Raw genomic sequence first — 24,193 nt, 5'->3', positions numbered from 1 at the left:
TTTTTTCTTCAGCATCTAGTAGGACTCAGCACTTATTATTGGACTTGTTCTCATATTAAAGAATATTGAAAATTGGTTTCTATCATATTAAGAAGAAGGAAGTGGGGGATGCAGTTTGACACAGGTTTAGGATACCACTTGGGAGGCCCATAATCTATATCTGAGTGTGGAGCTGGGAATTCTGAGTCCAGCACTTGAGTCCCTGCCAGCCACATTGTAGACATGGACTGGGTACTGGACTCCTTGCTTTGGTCTGGTCCAGCCCTGTTACAGGCATTTTGGGAGTGAACTAGCAGATGTAAGATCCCTCTCCTCCTCTCAAATACACATACACACACAGGTAAAGGAAGCATTTACTTGCTCATTTATTGGAGAATTTGTTTAATTTAAATTCTCCTTTCTTCTAATCCCTCTCTACCATCACCCAGCCTCCTGACACACATATTTGCTCCTTAGACTTATTTTATAACCAATAAATGATTTATGATGATACGTTTCAGGAAATTATGTAATACCATTTTTGGATGGTCAGACATTTCATTACCTTGCATTCTCTATGATTTGTAACGGCACTGTTTACAGGTCCACTTACCCTCATTATCACTGGAAAAATTGTAAAATTTGTTTTATAGATTGCATATGCTCTTCACTCTGGTGTGACACTGGTGGAAATGTTCAGTGACTGATAAGTGACTATTTCAGGGCATATGTCTGTGAATGATTCAGTATCTGTGGGCAGATGAGGGCTCTAGTGACACACAGAATGACAACTACCACATCCTAGCTCCCCCGAGGGAGTTCATCATTGGGAGAAAATATACCATGGAGAGTTGTGAATCCTACCTTTCAATCTCCCTGCTTCTTATATCAAGTGTTTAAAATGTCACTGGACTCATTTTACAAGGGGCCTAGTGAAATTAGCTTATCAAATAATTCATCATTTGATTATGTTAAATTTGAAGCTTATGAACTCTATACTAAGTTTTAAAAAGTTGTTTTTTCTTATTACTTGTTGAACTCTTTATTGAGTGTAGGGTTGATCTTATGACTGTAGTAAACAAAGTAGAAGTAGAGCATTGTAAAATTAAGAGAGGGAATAAATGAGAGGAAGGAGGAGGAAGTGTGGGAACGTGGACGAGAGGGAGGATATGGTAGGAAGTATCACTATGTCCCAAAATTTGTATACCTTAAATAAAATTTAAAAAGCTTAAAACAAAAAAAACACAGAGGCTTTCCAACTGCCGATTCATTCCCCAGGTATCTGCAATAGACGAGGCTGGACTAGGTAATCCACATGGGTGGCAGGGACCCAAGGTAGAAGAACTGGAATTCAAAACCAGACACTAACTAATCTTTATCTCTAAGTCATAGAGAAGTTAAAATAGAGAGAACTCAAAAGTGATTTCAGGGGCCAGTGTTGTGGTATCATAGCAGGTAAAGCCACCACACGTACTGCAGAAATCTGGTTTGTGGCCTGGATGCTCCAATGCATCTCTCTTCTAATGCACCTGGGAAAGCAATGGAAAATGGCCCAAGTACTTGGGCCTCTGCCACCAGTGTGGGAGACCCAGCTGACGCTCTGGGCTTCTGGCTCAGCCCTGGCCATTGTAGCCATCTGGGGAGTGAACCAGTAGACAGAAGATCTGTGTCTCTGACTTTCCTTTTCTATCTGTAACTCTATCAAGTAAGTAAATTTAGAAACAAAAAAGCACCCTGGTTTCATCTTAAAAAAAAAAGTCAGTGCTAACTTTGAAAAATTAATTAATTTGAAAGGCAGAGAAATAGAGAGGCAGGCAGAGAGAGAATTCATATTTGCTGGATCACTCTTCAAATGCCTACAACAGCTGCGGTTGGGCAGACCAAAACTGGAGCCACTACCTCAGTCCAGGTCTCCAATGTGGGTGGCAAGAACTCAATTCCTTGAGCCACCATGGTGGTCTCCCAGGAATCAAAGCTAGATATTTGCATATGGAATGAGAGCATCCTAATCATAATTTTTTGTTTTAAATTTTAGTTAATTTATTTTCATTTTATTTACAAGGCAGATAAACGGAAAAATAGAGCTCTTCCATCTGCTGGTGTGCTCCCCAGAAGCCAGGAACTTGAACTCCATTCAGGTCTACCACATTGGTGTCAGGGACTCAAGATCATGACCCATTCTCTGCCACCTCACAAAGTGAGGATTAGCAACACAGAATGGAACTGGAGGAGCCAGGACTTGAACCAGGTACTCTGGTATGGAATACAAGCATCCATGCAGTGACCTAACATCTTTACCAAACTCCTGCCCTTTAATCAGCATCATTATTGGATATTATTTATAAGGCCAAATGCTTGCTCTCTAACATTTTTAACTGGTCTTATGCATATTTACATAATTGGATTCCTTAAAAACAAACCCTTTCCAAGCTCAATTTAAGTTTCTCCACTTGTAGTTGTGGAAAGAGGTTAAATGATTTATTCAAGGGTAACTAGGCCAGTTTAACAGGGGAGCTAGGTCTGAAGGAGATGTTATTTTCCCCCAGGATGTGCTCTGTTAGTTACACCTTATTCCATGTGTTCAAAAACACCTGGAAAAGGAGCAGGACTCTCTTCCCTCTTCAGGGGCTCACCATCTGCCGTTAGTCCTGCACATATTGGGTATCTGTTCAGACTGTGTGTACAGAACAGCTTGTTTATCTACTGCCCCAGAGGGTAATGGGAAAAAAACAAATAAGTAATTATAATTTTTAATGCAGTACTGAATGAAAACAAAGGTTAAATTAGCAAACTTTGAAAGAATAGAAGGTTAGGGCATGTGTTTAGCTCAAAAAATACAGTCTCTTGGGCCGGCGCCATGGCTCACTTGGTTAATCCTCTGCCTGTGGCACCAGCATCCCATATGGGCGCTGGGTTCTAGTCTCAGCTGCTCCTCTTCCAGTCCAGCTCTCTGCTGTGGCCCAGGAAGGCAGTGGAGGATGGCCCAGGCGATTGGGTGCCTGCACCCGTGTGGGAGACCAGAAGGAAGCACCTGGCTTGGCACAGCACCGGCCGTAGTGGCCATTTTGGGGGTGAACCAACGTAAGGGAGACCTTTCTCTCTGTCTCTCTCTCACTGTCTAATTCTACCTGTCAAATAAGTAAAAAAAAATAGTCTCTTATAGAAAAATCACAATTCAGGTGATCACAAAAATAGAAAAATACTTGTTAGGTAAAAGCATGGGGAGTGTGGAAGGATGTGTCAGAAGGGAAATGTTTAAGAAGAGATGCTGAAATAAGGTCATTGCGAGTTCTATTAGTCCAATAAGCCTGCATGCACATATATTTATGTCATAATATGTTTCTTGTGTTTTGAAGTCATTTGGGTTTACTTACCGTTGTTGTCCACCAAACAAAAACAAACTTGCTACAATCACTTTTACTAAATAGATAAAGGCATGCTTCTTTATTAACCTGGTAAATAAAGAGGTTCTAGCAAGAACATCAATCATCCTTCCAGTCCTAGGGAAAGTCAATGCTTGACATGGTGCATGACTCTTTCCTCACATCCCTCCAGGAAGACAAAAGTTATAATCCTTCAGAAAGAGTAGGCACTCTCAATGTTCTCTACACAATCTTCTAGATATTACTGCACATATGTTTAGAAATATGGTCATCAGTTTGTTTCTGGGGGTTAAGCTCAGTTTATTTTAATGCCATAAGGAATTTTTGCATGTTTTCAGTGTGTCAGATTTTTTGTAACACATTTTCCATAGTCTATTAACACTGAGGTTTATGTGAACACTGTTTGTTTCAGTATCTCTCTCTCTTACCAAAGAAGGCACCTGGAACCTGACACTAATTGATGAACTGTAAAGAGCTCTGTCAACTCCTTAAAAGATTGGCAACGAGCACTAAGACATTCAGAATCTTTACTCAAACTGAGACCTTTCTCTTATATTCTTTCACAATGCAAAGAAAAAAAAAATACAAGGAGAATGCCCATCCTTATTTCTGCTCTACTTATGATTGCTGTATTTTCTATATTCTGTTCCTCTTTATAGGGGAGAGGCCAGCTGATTTTGCAGATGAGAAAAAATAAGACTCTGAGGAGCAAAACCACTTCGGTGGTTGGCACAGTGGAGACCATGGTCCTCAGGGTGCTTCACTTGCACTGGTCTGTATCCCTCTTTTTACAAACATTGTGGATGCTTGCTTATGGTTCAGCTCATTTAGCATTTGAAGATTAAATGATCATGAATTGGGAAGTATTTCATTTGCCTTTATCATCAATATCTGATCCTTTTACTGTCTAGTTATTTTGCTTCATCCAAAATCATCATTAGATGTAAAACCAAAGAAGTGTATTGAAATTCAGCTTCTCATCTCAAATATTTGCACGTCTCTTACATGTAGGAGTTTGGATGAAGGTCCCGGGACTAATGACATATCATCCTGGAAAAACTACAAGGTACCAAACCTCTCTGAGTATCTACATCTACCTCTGTGTGGTAATTATCATTCTTAGAAATGTCCTTTATAAACCATAAATGGCACAAATTATAAAGCATTAACCTTATTAATTTCATATAAACTAGGTATCTGTCACTTGCTTTTTATAACATCTCCTTTAGAAAATGCTTCCCTATCTTTGAGGCAATTAGCAGAGTTCTTTCCTATTTACATACTGAAGGAAATACTAATTTCCTCTAATAAACACCAGGTAAATTCCAGAGTCACAAATATTAACAATATTGAAAGAAAATTTTCCTTAATTACATTTTACCAAGGGATAGTTCTAGTTGATGACTCTAAATCAAACCAAATTTCATCTATTTAAAAAGATCCCAGGATAGATATTGGGCCCAGTCCCATATCAGGGGACTTAGTTCTGATACCTGGCGTTGGTTCCTGAATCCAGCTTTCTTCTAACGCAGACAACAGGAGACGGCAAGGATAGGTCAAGTAATCGGGTTTCTGCCACCCATGGGAGGGACTTGGATTGAGTTCCAGGCTCCTGACTTCAGCTTCAACACAGTCCTAGACATTGGAGGGGTAAATCCCTATATGGGAGCTAGTGCTCTGTTTTGTTCTTTTCTTTCTCCAATAAAAAATAATAAATATAAAAATCTGTTGGGAGTGAGAGCAGGAAAACTTCAAGGAGATATTTACAATAAGATGCAAATGGACTTGTATATGAGATGAAATTTATGTAACAGAATGTAGTGTGATTTTGTTCACTCTATAATAGATTAGAGGCATTGATGCCAATAACATCACATTAACGCATCTACTTAGCTATGCCAATGATTTATTTGATTTGACCTTAAAAATTGCTGAGGGATGTCTGATCTCCCATGATCTGGGCCTGTGACTGGTTTTAGCAAAAGGGAACGCCCGTGTGGTATCCTTGATAAACATTTCCAAAGGTGGCTTAAAAGTGGCTCAGAGAAGACAATTGTAGTAATGTGTGATGGTGATTTATTGGCAGTTTTTTGTGATAGCATATTTACTGCCTGCCAAAAAGATCAGGTTACAACAGGAATACATGATTTCCCATCCAGCCAGAAAATCTAAATCAACTGTCTTTTCTGTCCACTGTCAACTACCCCCACCCTTGTCCTCAATCTTCAGACAAATTGGAGCACATGCCACAATTTGCAGGGGGAAAATCAAACTCAATTTTGCAGTACAATGCAGTGAGTTTGGGTCTTGTCATGCTACTGACATATCGATCCCTGGAAGATTGAAAAGATAAGAATGCTCTGGGCTTTTGCTTTTATAAATATGTATGTTGTAGAAATGCAATGTGTAAATGGAGAACAATAAAGCACTTACGAAGCTTTACCAAGATGCAAGAGCTGCCGAGTGCTAATGTTATAAGCGTGTGTTAGGATATACAAGGCACTAGTTAAGAGGTCACATTTTCTTTCCATTAAGAATTACAGTCCCAGAAGACAAATGATTTCCTAATCCAGGTTCATTTGAAGTGCAGCTGATCATTTCACAGCTAAAAGGAATTTGCACTAGTGAGTTTAATAATACTAAAAAAAAAACATATCTTGGTCCTTTGTAGAATTTATGTCAGATCTATAATGCAATAAGCCTAACACTCCATCAAACATTTTCTATTTAACCTGAAAGGGGATAAAGCCAAATCAATTATATGTCCACATCTGTGATTTGCAAAGTACAAGGATCCCAGCCTTCATGAACTGTGCAATGACCACATGGTTGTTACATCCACGATGAAGCATTTCAGAACGTAACTACTCTATCACGAGAGAATGATGAAACTGTAAGAAACACCATAAATACCCCAGAGACTAGTGAGCTACATTTCCAACTCAGCAGGAAGAAGGGCAAAGAAAAAAAAAAAAAAGGAATGAATTTGTGTTTGCAGGTAGGCAGAAGAATTGCAGTCGTTATGACAGAAGAATGACTTTCTAATTACCACTGACTGTAGAAATACTCCAACCCCACAGTTAATGCACACAATGTGCCCCTGAACCTCATGTATAGCCTCTGTAGCATAGTTCTTCATGCCTTAGTGGGAGGCAAACTGAAGCACAGATCCTTGATGCTGCCCACGAAAAACCACACACAGGAGTTAGAGTGGAAAGAGTTTCTCCACTGATCTTAATGTCCAAGCTTTCAAGATAGAAGGGGCCTCTCATTCAGCATGTTCTTTAAAATATGGTAATATGAAGCATTGCTCTAATTTTTAAAGTAATTACTTGCAGGAAGTAAAGATAAATTTATTACTAATTATGCAGTCCTCTATTGTGAAATCCAGATTAAAATTATTTCAGGTATTTTTTAAGCCGACAAGAGAATGACTTTACTTCATCCATCAGTTTGACTAAAGTAATGATTTTCTTTGAATTAAAATTTGTTGAAAGCTCTAAGTATTTCGTCTTTTAGGCTAAGAAGCATGTAGTTAATGTCACAGCTAATACATTTGTCAGTCTGCTAATTTTCTTTTTCTATTAGAATAAGTAAACATCAGCCTCTTTTAAAAGCATACTATTTACCATGTGTCAGGAGCAATGTGGGAGAACTTATTTGAAAATCAGGAGGTAAGGCATTAAGAAATGAACAAGAGTCACAGGGAGACAATGAGGGAGAAACATGAAAAGGAAAGACATTTAGTAATTCCAGTGGAAAGGCGGGGAATGTCTCATGTTGAGGGGCGAGGGAAGCACTGAAAGGGGAATTATGAAAACTGTAAAATCAAACTGGAGACATGGGGAAATATGAAAAGAGAGATGGCTTGTGAGGAACAGTTCAAGTAAAAACAAGAACAGTAGCAAAGCAAATGAAGGCTCGTAAGTGTACAATGGAAGTACAAGCAAACCAGATATTGCCCGCCTCTCAGTAGAGAATGTTGCCTCAAACATGTGGTACACAGAACAATATGGACAGAGTCCATGCATATGTGCTACATTATGTCAGATGTATTGTAATTAGAAGAAGATAATAACTAGAAAAAAGTGTCAGTAATCTGTTCCATCTATTATCAGATGTTCTTTCTGAGATTAAATTAAACATTATTGAATTATTTGAAGATGTGATACAGGAAGGGAGGGAAGAAGAGAGGGAAAATGTTTCCATCTGCTGGTTCACACTCCCAGTGCCTGCAGCAGCTGGTGTTGGGCCAGGCTGTTGCTGGGAGCAGGAGCTCACTCCCCGTCTCCCACATACACAGTAGGGACCAAACTCCTTGACTGTCACTTGCTGCCTCGCAGGAGGCTGGCATCAGCAGCAGGACTGGATGTTGAACCAAGGTACTCAATGTGGAATGAGGAATCCTAACCGCTGTGCCAGATACCCATCCCTTGGAGTTCTTTTTGATCATTTTTTACCACAGAGCCAAAGAGTACAAACCCTGGGCTCCAAATCTCATTGCTACAGTAAAATTTTCATTTAAATTGGTCTTCAGAATATCACCTCTAGCTTTTTTCTATATATCACAGTTATTTAAAAAGAAACAAAAATCTTCATTTTCAAGCAGAGAGAATAGCTAACATTATAAAGTAATGTAGTTTTTTAATGTTTCAAAATTGGTCTTTTTTTAGTATACACAGGTAACCCTCTTACCTTTTCTCATTCAAATATGAGAGGAAAACTTGTAAGGAAATCATATTCCTTAAGACAAATCTATTTCAGATGTTTCATGGTTATTTCTATATCAGTTTAAGAAAGCTTACATTTAATACTTTAGTTTTTGATCTTGTCATTCAATAAATTAGATATAAGCTAAGAGGTACAAATGAGTTACTAAAATTTGAAAATTTATAAAGTCAAAAAAGGTGGCAAAATGCATCATTTACTACTAGCTGTGTAGACTTAAATAAGCTACTTCAATTCTCTGTTTCAGTTTTCTTATCTGTAAAATGGGACACAGACCGTTAGCCACCTCAGAAGAGTTCTGAGGGTCCCAGGGAGTGTTCAGACTTCAGAAGCATGCCTGTCCTGGAGGTGTGTTCCTTTAGGGCTAGGTGCTGTGAGTAGCTTCAATTCACCTGTCACCCAGCCTGAACCATCATCTCCTACAAGGTCTTTTTCCTCACTAGGCAGCAAACTCTTAACTCACTCAATGCAGTTCCTGATTTTCTTATTTTAAATTTTCCCTTTCTTGGAGCAGGCATTTGGCAGTGTGGTTAAGAAGTCATTTGGAAGGCCACGTCCCAGGGCAGAATGCCTGAGTTCGAGTCCTGGCTCCACTCCTGACTCAAGCTTCCTTCTGATAAGTGCCCTGGTAGGTGGTAGTGATGACTTAAGTTCCACCCATGTAGGAGACCTGGATGGAGTTCCTGTCTTTGGTCTGGCCCAGCCCCAGCTGTTTAGTCTTGTGGGAATTGAACCAGTAGGTAGAAGACATTTGTCTCAGTCTGCTTTTCAAAAAAACAAACATAATTAAAATGGTTTCTGTCTTAATTGTGAAAGACCTCATAGTTTCTATGCCACATAGGGCAGCAGATTCTCCCCATAATGTGTATATGCAGTGTGCACGTAAGAGTTGGAGAGAGGGACTTGGACAGTGCTGGGTTGTCGTACGTCCTAATGGGCTTCCTTATGGTTCAAAGGGCTATGACGGGGCAGATGTCATCATGCAGTGTACATCCCAAGCAGCAGAATCCCTTGTGCCTCTGAGCTCCACCCCAACTCCCAGGGGCTGCTAGCTGAGCAACCATACCACTCACCACATAAATGTGAACATTGGGAGTTAGAGGGGCACACAAATCAAATGATGTGATGCCAGGAGTAGAATTAAAGGTAGTGCATAGGAATTAGGCTTTTCTAGTTTTTACCATTAACATGAGGCTTGTGCACTAATGCAGTGACAGAAATTGTTGTGGGCATGGATTCTGAGTAACAGAAAATTCTTCAAATGTATTTGAGCAATGCACATTGGCTGACTCCAGCTGCCTGTATTTATTAAGGAGTGTAGCTGTAGTTACTTACAACTACTGAAATCTACTCTTAAGGGTCATATGCTGGGGTTGTTTAGAATTAGATTGATATTCCAAATAATTTTATGGATTACATATATCTTTGTATGTATCTACACATCATTTTATCTAGCTGAATTTTTTTCCTCTTACTTCTTTTTCTTTCTCTGTCTTGTCTTTCTTACCCCACTTTTCTCTTTCCCAAAAAGCTAAAAAAACAAAATGGTGCTCTGGTTCAGTCCCATTATAAACCAACTGAGGAAATAAAAAATCCTTAGCTCTGGTTATCATCCTTGCCATTTGATTTCCTTAGACAGGCATCATAGAAGTAACTTATATAGGAAGTAACAAATCTTATATATCTACATTTTTTGGTATTTCTAAAATTAGGCAGTTGAACTCTATACAGTTTCTCATACTCCTTTCTCATCCTGTACTCTGAAATAATACAAACCCCTGGAAGATGACTGTTGAAAGGCACAAAACAGAATGATTACATTAAACGACTGTTCCTAAGAAGTACTTTGGCAGATTTTTTTTTTCTTCTTTTTTTTACCATTAACTCTAGTCTTGGAGTCTAGCCTTACCTTTAGGACCCATGTGACAGAATGAAGAGTCAGGGAATCAGGGATGTTTCCAGTTCTCTAGTAAGCATACCTGCTGCCCAATAAAAATGATGGTGCTTGTGCAAGATTCATGGACAGCTATCATAAAGCACTTACAAAGAGCTAGTTGCTCCTAAGGCAGATGATTAAGCATTGGACTATACACATCTGTATCAGCAAGTGGGCACATAATCAGCATTAATAAGACATGCAAACATCTGGGCCGTCTCAGGTACCCAAGTAGAGGCACTAACGATAACAATTTGAAATCAAAACCAAAGGTACTTTACCTGGCTGAGACAAAAGTGGTGTGTAAGGGACTTTCGGTTCTATTGCACTCATTGGCGGAGGTAGCAGAGGGTTAGCAAAGCTGCGGAGTGGATGAGTCGGTCGAACACAGGCCGTGGGGATGGTTCTGCTTGGTGCCTCCTCATTGCTGGGATGGTCGGGCTGAGCTGGGGGCAACATGGGTGGTTGCTGGGTGGTTGGTCCTTCACTTATTGCTGCAGTGGGGGCAAGAGAAGCCATTGATTACTTCAGACAAGCTTCTTTTCCTTAAGACACCTAAAAAGTCCCTGCATCAGTTCAGAGAAATGACAGGAACCAATCTCTCCTGCATGTTATGAATATACTGATTCTTCCACCTTTATATGTTGATGGAATATGATAGCACTACTCTTTTTTTTAAGATCTATTTATTTATTTGACAGGCAGAGATCTTTCCATCCTCTGGTTCACTCCCCAAATGGCAGCAACAGAGCGAGCCTGGGCTGATCAGAAGCCAGGAGCTTCTTTTGGGTTTCCCATGTGGATGCAGGGGCCCTAGCACCTGGACCATCTTGTACTGTTTTCCCAAGCCATAGCAGAGAGCTGTATTGGAAGAGAAGCAGCCAGAACATGAACTGGCTCCCAAAAAGGGTGCTGGCACTGCAGGCAGCAGCTTTACCCTCTACGTCACAGTGCTGGACCCAGCACTACCCAATAAATGATAGAAATAGACCAGCAAAATATATTCAGCACTTACTATATTGCCTGAACTGTCTGGGCCCTGTAATCATAAGTGATGAAGCGAGAAAAAAGAGTTATTTCTCCTTTCATAAGTAGCAATGTCAGTGAAATTCAATGTAGCAAACCCAGTTACAGCTGCATGATTATCTACCAGCCAATATGCCAATTTTTCTGTGATTTAAACATGCCATGTCAACTGTCAAACAAATCCGAGTTACAGGGTGCTCAGAAGCATTGCTAATAAAATGATACAAATAATAACCACTATCATTATCTTCCATAACAAAATAGAGGCACATCCAGCCAAAACTTATATGAGAGATGACTCTGTTGGAACAAGTTGCCTGAATGTTGAATTGCAATCTTTCCTCTTTGGTAGCAAACCTTGTAATTTTCAGGCAGATTATGATAGTTGAAGAGGTTTCTCATAGGCATTTGTGACAGCCTATGGGCATTTGGATGGTTTTGTATATGGAAATACACCTTTTCTCTAGAGAATAGAGTTGAGTTAGACTGAAATATTTTCAGGGCAATTTCTCTTGCTAAGGACATCCCCAGTGACTCAAATTTAATTCTTCATTCATATTCACAAGGAACAGGTCCAGGCTAAACTGCAATTGAAAAGAGTTCCATATCAGTTATCCATGTGAATTGGGAAAAAAAACAGTGATAGAAGATAATGTCTCACTTTAGAAAGAGACTCTTTTAACCAGGACATATCCCAAGATAGTTTATAAGATAATTTTGAAACAACTCCTGGAGAGCTCACTAAGCTCATCACAAAGCAGAGAAGATAGAACATTTTATAATACTAGAGTGAGTGGTGATATAAGGAAGGTAAGATCCAGCCATAACTCTAAAGATAGGCAAACATTAGGTGCATCCTCAGAGGGTATTTGTAATCACTCTGTACTCAGAAGGGGTTGCAAGTGCACTGGGTGACCAGTCTTCTCTAGGCTGACACTATTCACAGACTGAAGATACAGAATGTCAGAGGATAAGGTATACCACATAACAACTAGAATCAGAAATAGGTAGGAATTTGATAACAGATCCATCAAACATGGGAAATTAATCAACGCAACAAACTGGAGAGAACCCTCCAGATATGCCATAAGTGGCTACATTGCTTTTCAGACTATAAAGGGGAGAGAAATGCTTGTGGGTCTGTATTCTTCCTTGGTTCAGTCATGGTTGGGAATATATTTTTAGAAACAATGAAATCTGTGCAGGTTTTACTTAGGCAATGCCCAACCATGAGTTTCTTTGTGTTCCTGACCTGGGAGTGGTGCCCTGAGTTTTGCACTCACTCCTTGTTCCCGTAACAAGGGCTACTTCAAGGTGGATCTCATGGCTAGCATTTCTTTCAAACCAGTCTCCAAAGGATACTTATGAATAGTTAAAAGAGTTCAGGAAATGCTTAGGAGGGAATAAAAGGCCTGGTCCTTGGAATGGAGAAGATGATTCCTCACAAGGAGTTGATCATGTCATGGGGGGAAATTTGGGGAACTTCCTATGATTTCTCTACCACTTAACTGAAAGTTGTTCTGGTCCTCTGTGTCATGGATGAACTTCCCAAGGCCACTTCTGGTGTTTGTGTGTGTTTTTCACGATATCCAGTGGGCTAGTTCTTATTAACAGGTCTATATCATCCCATTAAAAATATATGTCCTGGAAAACGAATATCACCATCTTTTTAAGAAAGCTGCCTTGGGTAACTTCATTGAAGATGGATCATGATTAATATACATCATGTTTTTAAAACTGCTTTAGCCAACAAAGGAACAATAACATGTTCATAAATTCTTCCCTTTTATTGTTTTTCTTTCACATTTTCAAAATGAAAGAGATCTAAGTTAAAATATTATTATAGGTTCAATAAAATTTACTCTGAAATTCTCATGTTTTGATAAATATTTCATATTTCACATACACTCATACATTGTGATAAAGTCACTGAAATTCTTTTGTCCACTCCCAGTGCAATCCTTCTTCATGGAACTGTTCCTGATCAGCATCTCTAGAAACAGCAATTCTCTGTCCTCTATCCCTGGGCTCTCAGCTGCCTATGTTAATTCCACTGGGGTCACCACAGTGTGGCTCTTAGATGACTCAGCCCTCAGTAAAATTCATCTGTAGCACCACATATATAGAAAAGGAAGGAGACTAACTCACCACCACGTAGGGATGGGAGGGCCTAGCCTCAGGACTAAACGTAACAACAACTCGTAAAAGACAATTTTGTTGTTCCAAATGAATACAATGGGCAAGGTATAGGAGTTCTGTAGATAATTCATGATTCGGATATTTTTAGTGTAGCAAATTAAAATGTTTTTCAGAACAGGTTAGCATTTACGACAACAAAAAACCTTAAACACAAAAGCAACTGTTCCACCAGAGAAATTCTCTCATTTCAAATGAGCCTATTTGGCCTGTTGAGGCACTGTCTTCAGGACAACGATAGAAAACAAATTGGCTCAGGAACATGCCAGTTAGGTGTGCTAAGAGCCCTGAAAGCAAAGAAAAGCTGCATCTACCCACCAAGTACAGACTTCCTCTATGCAAACTGAGTACAGAGTGGGAATCAAATAGATGCTGGGAAGGTACTCATTTTCAAATGATGAAACAGTCAGAATTCATTGTAAAAATAGCCTACAATTGCACAGCAGAGTCAGATCTCAAGGTACTTTATAATAATTAATGTCAACATACATAAATGCTACAGAATAACTGGCAAAAATACTGTAAAAATGGAAATGAGAATTTTTATCCTACCTAAAATGGCAATATTTGATAGAAATATAGCACACCAATAACTCTAGGCAAAGATTATGAGACATGATCACCTGTAGTATCTCAATTCACTCATTAATCCTGGAAGAATAGCATATGGCAATATTCCTGTATAACCCTAGTTCCTCACAGCCTGCAATGAACTCTGTTGTACTCCTGATTTTATCAAGCTCAACTTCCATTTAGTGGTTGAATTCCAGTGTAGGGGTGAACTAGGGCAGAAAATGGCGTGGATAAAGCAGACCAGCCTTTCCATTAACTAAGATGATGTCAGAACTGAAAGCTATTGAGAAAATCATTCAGCCCTTTTTCTACTAACTACCTCCTTTAAAGATGAGAAACCAGGGCACCGAGTTCATAATGATTTGTGGAAACAAGGCCCTAAGACTACTGGTTTGCTGAGATGTTCAAAGACTAGTTGCTGCTCACTATTTTCCGGGGATGACTCATTGGCCCACCGAGGCACAGAGCAGAGCTGCAATTACTTAGAGGAAGAAATAGTTGGCGATCACAACCTCATCAGTCATTACTGATGGGTCAGCGCATATGTGTAATGTAAATTCATGCAGTGCTATTGCTTTCTTTCCTTTACGGCTACAGAGAAATTCTGCTTTATCTGGGCCTTCAGAAAGCAGAACTCTCTAGGGCAGGACTTGAGTTCTTTATTTTTGTAAAACTGAAAGTTGTTTCAGATAACTCTGAAGGAAGGAGTCTCCACACTTGGAAAAGCCAAGTTTTCTTTCCTTACGTGTGCCTTTGTCAGTTTCTCAAGGTGACTAATAAGACGTCTCCACCCAGAGTCATGAAACGTTTTCTGCTTGAGAGAGAACAGGAGTTTTAAGTGTTCTCCAAGGCATTTAGAAACCGATACCGAGTGGCTGGAAGTTAACTGCTTCTGACAGTGATTTAAAGAATATGTGGTTTCCTACAAAACAGGGTGCTTATTTATTTCTCTTCTTTTCTAAGAAGTCACGTAGAAATACATACTGGATCCTATTTCTTATGCATTGCACATAACTTTGTTCAAAATATACTTGATGAACAACTGAATATAAATTTTAAAGACTACAAAAACTTGGTAAGGAAGCTATCCAATGATTGATGATTTTAGATGAATTTCAAAAATTACTAAGCACTCTGCTAAGAATCCTTAATATATATATAGATATATAAATAAATAAAACATCATGTAATCTATATTTTGAACCAGAAGATCTGTTTCTGGTTCTATCAAATAAAATAAAAGCAAGTATATTATACAAAGGTGATATAATTACCTTTATTTTGTAATAATTATTTTTAAGAAATTATCAGTTAAAATATCTAGAGTCAATGTTTTAATTAATTTCTCATAGACTGTATTTCTTAGAGGTATTTAAGATTCACAAGAAAATTGAGGGGAAGGTACAGAGATTTCCCACATATACCCTGCCTCCTCACATGCACAGCCTTACACACCAGGGCTGGCATTTGGCTTAGCAGTAAGGTCCTGGTTAGGACACCTGTGTACCACACTGTAGTACCTAGGTTTGAAAACTAGTGCAGACTACTATCTCCAGCTTCCTGCTAATGTATGACTTGATGATTTAAGTATCTGGTTCCCGCCTCCCATGAGGGAGATCTGGGTTGACTTCTCAGTTCTTGGATTCCAGGTCCCCTAGCTGCTGTAGGCATTTGGGAAGTGAAGAAATGGATAGAATCTCTCCCCTACTCTCCCTGATTTTCAAATAATCATATAACATTTTTAAAAACTTAAAAAATCATGTACCAGAATACTATATCTTATATCAAATTTTAAACTAGCTTACTTTTTTCTTTTTCACTGGACTTTAAACTTTGGAATAATTTCCCTTATAATTAAACAACAGACAGTTTTGCATGCTGTACCAATTCAAGAGAATAAAAAGAAAGATCAGATGAGATGTTGTACAACAATGAATAACATTTCAGAAGGGAACTATACCTTTAAAAAGGGAATAGAAACCAACCCAGATGTTCATCAGCTGATGACTGGATAAAGAAATAATGGGGGCCGGCCCTGCTGGCATCCCATATGGGCACCTGTTCAAGTCCTGGATGCTCCATTTCTGATCTAGCTCTCTGCTATGGTAGTGGGACATGGCTCAAGTCCTTGGGCCCCCGCACCCACATGAGAGATGCAGAGGAAGCTTCTGGCTTTGTATCAGCACAGTTCCTGCCATTGTGGCCATTTAGGGAGTGAAGCATTGGATGGAAGACCTCTCTACCTCTGCCTCTCTGTAATTATGCCTTTCAAATAAATAAATAAATATTTTTTTTGACAGGCAAAGTGGACAGTGAGAAAGAGAGATAGAGAGAAAGGTCTTCCTTTTTGCTGTTGATTCACCCTCCAATGGCCGCCGCGGTAGGCATGCTGCGCTGATCCGAAGGCAGGAGCCAGGTACTTCTCCTGCTCTCCCCTGGGGTGCAGGGCCCAAGCACTTGGGCCATCCTTCACTGCCTTCCCAGGCCACAGCAGAGAGCTGGCCTGGAAGAGGGGCAACCGGGACAGGATCAGTGCCCCGACCGGGACTAGAACCCAGTGTGCTGGCGCCGCAAGGCGGAGGATTAGCCTATTGAGCCGCGGCACTGGCCAATAAATAAATCTTTAAAAAAATTATGGTGTATATACACTATGGAATACCACTCTGCTGTAAAAAAGAATGAAATCCTGTCTTTTGCAACAAATGGATGCAAATGGAAACCATTATACTTAGTGAAATAAGCCAGTCCCCAAAAGACAAATACCATGTTTTCTCTGACCTATGGTAACTAATAGAGTACCAAAAATGTAACGTCTGTAAATGAATTTGACATTTTGAGCACCCATGTTTGTTTATAGTCCTCGTCTCTCCTATTGAGGAACAATTTTTTTCCTACAAACTATTTGTTGAACTCTGCACTTAGTGTAGGGTTAAATTTGTGAATGTAAGGTTAACTGAAAATAGATCTTTATAAAAATTAAGAGTGGAAATAGGAGAGGGAAGAGGAAGAAGTGTTGGAGTTTGGGTGGGAGGGAGGGTAGTGTGGGAACTATTACTATATTCCTAAATCTGTATATGTGAAATTTGTATATCCTAAATAAAATGTAAACAGGGTAACAGAAATGAGGAAGACAGCATGAATTAAAATACACAGATAATTACTCATTTTGAAAAGTATATGGAGAGCTTCTACTTCTAAGCATCATTCTTGAGAAACTAGATTAAGGTCAGCATACAGAAGAAATCAAAAGATTTCTCAGTATTGATTATGATATTATGGATAGTGATCTAACAAAGACAATATTAACATAAAAACTTCTCTTTTTTTGGTGAGACGACTTCATTTTGGAGGTTAAGAAAAGACTGTGGTTCCTGTAATTTTTGCTCAGAGTCATGAATCTAGTTGCCTTTGGACTTGGAAATTTGTGGTTGTTAGACTTCCTATGTCTTTCTCATTCAGTTCCCTTCAATGTGGTTTGGGGTGATATTTATTCTCAAGTTTTTGCACACAACTCTATTCTGTAGATATGATATGCGGTGAGAAAAGCGAAAATAAATCTAATTCTCCCTTGGCAGATTTTTGATGCCTTTTAATTCTAACCTTGCTACATCCAGACAATTTATGATTTCTTAGAGCTGTCCCTGTTGGGTTGGGAAAAATACAGCTTACCTCACAAATATACTTTATTGCTGTTACCATCATATCTATTACAAAACATCCTTTCTCACATGAGTTGCTGAGTCACCTGTTCTTAACTAAGAGATGAAAGCCATAAAATCGATTTAAAAATGCTGTGCTCAAAGAAAAAAAACAAGTCAAATGGCACAAGAGAAATCACCAGAGTGTATATCATAACTTAGAGAGTCCACCTATATTCCTGTTTTCCTTCTAATAAAGAAATGCTACTCTGGAAGTCTTTTTTCTCCAATAATTAACTGTTGATAAGGTATTACTTAACTGACTAGACTAAAACATCCATCCAAGAATTGGTTCGTCAGGAATCAATGAGTCATATTCCAATTACAACCAGCAGACACTGAGAATATGTTGAAGGTATCAGTTGATGATGAACTTCTCATTCATAAGACATATTAACTTTAGGCACCCATCAAAGTTTCATAGAGCCACTTGGCTTTTGTTTCCTTACCTCTCCCTGTGTTGTCCATGGAGTATTCTGTAGAAAGATTCTTAAGAGAATCAATCTAAAAGCAAATGAACTAGGATCCAAAGGACTGAATCTTAGAAAATCCTAGTGCTAATGTCATAAATCATTTTCCAAGAAATAACAAGATCAAAATCTTATGCATTTGACAAGGTATCCTTGCTATTATTCATTTGCTCTTAATAAATAAAGGAAAATGCCTTACACTGAGTTCTTCCTGCTCCAAATCCTCGGTCCACCGACAGCGTTGGGAATGGCACGGGCCGGAGAGTGAACTGCGGGTGGGGATATCCACAAGTGGGAGATGGGAGGATTCCTGGGTACTGGGCACTTTCTAGGGTTGGTACAGGGATGGCACTCACAACAGCTGCAAAACAAATAAATGGATTTTTGAGTTCTATGCATTCATTCAACAAGCAAAAAGTAATAGCTAAACTTTCAGATTTTCAAATCCGCATACACACTTTATGGCATCACATAGGTTCTCTTATGTATGTAACCCTTCCACAGACTCCCTTTCCTACTTTGGAAAAGACAGCTCACCCCTCAGGAATCTATCTGTGGAAGATTCTTTGGGGTTTCATATTTCCAATATTTCCAGAGAAAAAGAATCATGTTTCCATAAAGCAATCTCAATGTTTTGTTCTGTTCCTTTTTCTTTTTTGGGGAAAATTTTATTCTTTCTTCTAAAGATGAGTCATTGCATGTTAGGTTGTTGACAAATTGAATACTTTGTGTAAAATGGGTTAAGGAAGTGTTGGGAATGTTTCATTAATTCTGTGAAAGAATGCATTATTGTTGGGAGAATTATAGAGAAATGTAAGGTGGTTCTCCATATTCATTCCCAGGATTTGTCTTTAAAAAGAATATATCTTCAAATAGTCAAAGCAGTGAAGTCATGCATTATTTTATAGTAGCTGAAAATTCCCTTCAACACCAACATTTTTTAGGTATACTGACTGAAACCCATAGATTCATAAATACATTACATTATATCTTAGATTTTGTCATTACTGTTAATTCCATTATGCAATATTTTCAATTATATTATATTATAAAATATTTATTCCAATTGCCACAAGTCTTCATTTTAGATCACTGTAGAAGATAAATTTATTATTCCTTATTTCTTATTACTAAAAATTAAAATTTAAGCTAACTACTTGAATAACCAGTTTCAGCAGTGTATTCCTGTCTGTGCAACTAATGAAGTTATTTATGTTATATGTTTAATTATGCTCTAATGTCAATCAATGCACATACCTGAACATTTACCACTTTTTAAGAAATAGTGTTAGTTCCATAAATAACTTCACAATTACAAACTACATTGCACTGTTATAAATCATGAGACACAACACAGACCTTTATAAGTTCTAACTTAAAACTGCAGATTAATTATATTACATCTACAACACTTTAAAATGTGTGCTTCTCATGACGACAGCCTAGGGTGATTACTGGCGCCATAAACTAGAGTGTCAATTTGTTGGGTCAACAACAGGAGCCACTGTGCGCTTGCTCCTGATGTGGGATCTCTGTCCTTGATGTACTGTACATTTTGATTTAATGCTATAACTAGTACTCAAACAGTATGTTTCACTTTGTGTTGCTATGTGGGTGCAAACTGTTGAAGTATTTTATACTAAATTGATCTTCTGTATATAAATAGAATTGAAAATGAATCTTGATGTGAATGGAAGGGGAGAGGGAGCGGGAGAGGGGAGGGTTGCGGGTAGGAGGGAAGTTATGGGAAGGGGAAGCCATTGTAATCCATAAGCTGTATACTGGAAATTTATATTCATTAAATAAAAGTTAAAAAAAAAATGTGTGCTTCTAGTAACGTAGGTTTTAAATTTGAATTATAGAATTTATTTTTAGTGTATTTATTATATTCCATGTAATGTTTAAGAACATGTTTACTTGAATTGAAAAATGAATCCAGGCTCTCTTAGGTAGGATTTTGATTGACTGATGTGAAAATGAAGACTGGCTTTGCTAAGCAAGTTAAATGATGGGTATTTTTCCCATATTGAAATAGGAATATATAAATCATTGAATCAGATGAAAACATTTTACCAAAGAATTGCTTTGGTGAAAACAATTTACTAAGGTACATTATAAAAGATATTTCAATTTCCCTAATCTATCTTAACATGCAGTTATACAAGGTGCCTCTAAGTGATAATAATATGCAAGTCCATTTTATAATTAATTGCTAAGTCTTACTATAGCTTTTCATTGGTGTACTTCCTAGAAAATCAGAAAGGAAATTACTTGAATGAACAACAAATAATTTGGCAAGTCAATTGGTTTCTATAACTTTACTTTCAAAACAACTGACAGGGGAATCTATCTAGTTGTCAGTTAAAAGATTATTAAAAAAATAGCTGGGTGGGAATTCAATGTGCTTTTGGCATATACGTTCAAAGCACTGAATGCCTGCTACAAAAGTCTCATATTAGAATACTCACCTGCACATATATGAAAACAAGGTTTTCAGTGTTTATATGAATAAAAAGAAACTATGTAACAAGTAACACTCATGCATGGATACATGCAGTTAACAAATCAAAAAAGCCTCTTATGTTATTCAGTGACTAAGTGCCACTAAATTCTTACTTTAAATACAATTGTGTTGAAACAGTCTTTGAAATGTTACCTCAGTCCATTAGAATAAAGTAACAAAGGATTTTGCTGAGTACATAGTTAATATCATCATCATCATAACAATAATAGACATGAGCCGGCGCCTTGGGTTCTAGTCCCGGTCGGGGCACCGGATTCTATCCCGGTTGCCCCTCTTCCAGGCCAGCTCTCTGCTATGGCCCGGGAAGGCAGTGGAGGATGGCCCAAGTGCTTGGGCCCTGCACCCGCATGGGAGACCAGGAAAAAGCACCTGGCTCCTGGCTTCGGATCAGCGAGATGCGCTGGCCGCAGCGGCCATTGGAGGGTGAACCAACGGCAAAAAGGAAGACCTTTCTCTCTGTCTCTCTCACTATCCACTCTGCCTGTCCAAAAAAAAAATTAAAATTAAAAAAAAAATAATAGACATGGACACATTTCTAAAGTAAGATCTATAGAATGGCATAAACTTTTTTTTAAAGATATTTATTTGAAAGAGTGAAAGAGGGAGGAGGGAAAGACAGAAAGAGATCATCCATCCTCTGGTTCGTTACCCAAATGGCTACAATGGCTGGGGCTGGGCCAGGAAATTCTTCCAGGTCTCCCATGAGGGTGCAGGGGCTCAAGCACTTGGGCCATGCTCTCCTGCTTTTCCCAGGCCATTGTCGGAGAGCTGGATCAGAATTGGGGCAGCCAGGACTCAAATTGGCGCACACGTGGAATGCCAGCTTTGCAGGTGGTGGCTTTACCCACTGTGTCACAACATCAACCCCAAACACTACTTTTATACAACTCAAATCCTCAAGCTCTGAGGTAGTCAACTGAATTATTTAGCCCATCTTACTGATCAAATGGGATTACTACAGAATCCTGCAGTTTGATTGCCTGGTTGCAAAGCATTCCCTGAGTTGACGATTTTTACCCAAACATAAATGTGACAATAATAATGTCTCTTAGATATAGAAGGCATTTACTCCAGAAGTTGTACAAATTTTCTTGTCAGTATTATTATGTTACTATACAAGTACCAATATTATTATGAACCAATGTTTACAAGACATTTGGAAAAAGTTTTATAACTATCCTCTGGGACAAAGGCAAATAAATTTGGATGGAGAAATAGAAGATTTTGGTAAGCAACAAAATCTCCAAATTAGAGAATGGAGAAAGCCCAAGAGAATAAAGTTATTACTAGTTTCTCTTTCATTGTCAATGAAAAAAAATTTACTTCCTATTAGTTTTGAACTTTGGCTATTGATCTTGGTACAGACAGTTTGCAAACAGTAAAAGTTCATGTCATTCTGATCTTCAAATAAATCTTTAAAAAAATCATAAATCTATTGTATGTTTCTACCTCAGAAATGCTCATTGTTTTATTTTCTGACATGAAGTAGAAGAGAGGTATTCCAAAGCTTTCTTTGTTAAGATGTTTTGATCCATGATTTAGTTCTGAAAAGTCACAGAAGTTGACACTTCTAACACAGTTGTTGTAAAAATAATCATCCCAAGTCAGTTGGATGATGCACAATGCACTGAAGTATCCTTGTGTACTTTTCCTCTAGATGTCAGTTTTGAGAGCCAGAAACACACATACACAAAAGCTCTACAATTCAGAGCATATACTACACTGCTATGTTTATGTAAAACAGCTCAGAGAGCGATATCATCAGGCATTTTCAATAAATCTCTGCTCTGTGGCCAAATATGACAAGAAATCTCTTCTGACACCACTTGGTGACAACTGAATTTATATCTGACACTGATGCACACAGATTTTTCAAGTAGAAATTCCCTCACCAAATTACTTAGCTCCCTGAACAAGGCACTTAGGTATTTGAAAACTTTTACAGCAGTCTTTAAATGTTAGCACTAAATGTGACCTATAGGAAATCTAAACTGAATATTTTTAATGCTACAAATTCTAAGAAATAAAACCCTCCCTAGATATTTCTCAACATGACAGTTGATGGAACTGAGAATCGTTGATGTAGAAAAGGGGACAAGTATAATAGTGAAGATAATGGTACATTGAAGTGAAAAGAGTTTAAGGGAATCATTTCTCTTTCTGCCTCTCTTCACTACCTTTCTTTTTCCCCCTGGGATGACCTGTATATAACCTGGAGCATTTGCAAGTTCAGTGTCTATTGCCCTTGATAAATATTCATACATCTGTCATATTTTCAGGAGTTTTTAGACAAGCATATGTTACAGAATGCCTTCCACAACTGTCCAGATCATCTGAAGTAAGCCTTCTGGAGAAGTACTAACTTTCACAAATATGGTCTCCATAATACTCTCTTTTAAAAAAAATATAGACTTATTTTCATTTTTCTTTGAAAGGCAGAGACCGAATGAGGTCTTCCAACCACTAGTGACTTCCCCAATTGCTTCCAACAGCTAGGGCTGGGCCAGGCCAAAACGAGGAGCTAGGAACTCCATCCAGGACTCTCATGTGGATGACTGGGGCCAAAGTACTTCCCAGGCTGCTCAATAGCACGAAGCTAGGTCCAAAGCAAAGAGGCCAGGATTTGGACCAGACATTCTTATATGAGGTAGGGACTTCATTGCTATACTGCATGCCCATCCCTGTAACTACCCTTAACACGGTGGTAATGGGACCAAAGACTCAAGTCAACATGTCGGGACTCGTTACTTAGTTCTGCCACCTGTTACTGAGTGTCAGGGTCAGTATCTAGCATGGCTCCTAATGATTCCACCTGATGGTATTGATATCTCTATTGGGTTCTCTCACACATTTTACCAATAGGATGAGGCAGGGATGATTGTATGTTACAACATTAAGTTTAAAAAGATCTGTCACTTGCTTGCTCTCTTATCAGTCATTCTGGGTCAGCCAGATGTCCTAATTTAAGACTATACAGATCTATAGAGTGGTCCATGTGGTGAGGAGATAAGGCCTTCTATCCTACAAATCTCAGGGAATCACATGAGGCAGCTTGAGACTCTGAGCCAGAACCACCTAGCTAAATCGCTCCTGGATTCCTGACCCTCAGAAGTCGTTGAGAAAATAAGCAATCATTGTTTTGCAACATTTTGGGGCCGATTTACTACACAATAATTTATAATGTATACAGTGACTTTAGTAAATTATTCAAGCTTCTATTTCTGTTTCCTCATCTGTTAGAAGGAGTGAATAATGTTAGCAATTCTATGGTATGTGAGGATTAAAGAAATCATTCACTGAGAAGTACAACAGGGTGCTGGTTGAGGAATCAGAACCCCATAAATACCAGTTACTGTTATTAATTTGTAGGGCTCTATCAGATCTCCCAGAGACTGGGTTAGAAACTGTTGAATTGGAAATGTTTAAAACACCTTGATAGAGGCAAATAAATTATAGTTTTTAATTTAAATTTGAACCTGAGGAAACAACATATTATATAAACTCAGGCTTTTCGTGAGATTAGAAAGAAAAATTCTTCCCCCAAGAGAAGAAAAAGAAGAGGGATTATGAGTATAAAACAAAATCTAGGTTTAAATTCTTGTTCTGGCATTCAGAAGCTAAGGCCCTTGATTTATCTAAGGATAGCCAGTCCACTTTTAATACGGCTTATATGTACTTTT

General features: G+C 38.5%; 1 protein-coding gene across 1 annotated transcript in view; it reads right to left on the bottom strand.

The window, feature by feature from the left end:
* Positions 1-24,193, bottom strand: part of DCC (DCC netrin 1 receptor) — an 824,910-nt gene that overhangs the window by 20,900 nt on the left and 779,817 nt on the right. The window contains exons 29-30 of the mRNA XM_062200029.1: positions 18,189-18,350; positions 10,308-10,520 (exon numbers count right to left, since the gene is read on the bottom strand). Coding sequence (XP_062056013.1) covers positions 10,308-10,520; positions 18,189-18,350 — 375 coding nt within the window. The remainder of the gene's footprint in view (positions 1-10,307; positions 10,521-18,188; positions 18,351-24,193) is intronic.

The sequence above is a fragment of the Lepus europaeus genome, chromosome 9 (assembly GCF_033115175.1).
Source record: "Lepus europaeus isolate LE1 chromosome 9, mLepTim1.pri, whole genome shotgun sequence".
In the NCBI taxonomy this organism is placed as follows: domain Eukaryota; kingdom Metazoa; phylum Chordata; class Mammalia; order Lagomorpha; family Leporidae; genus Lepus; species Lepus europaeus.
This window is presented reverse-complemented; position numbering and strand designations above follow the sequence as displayed.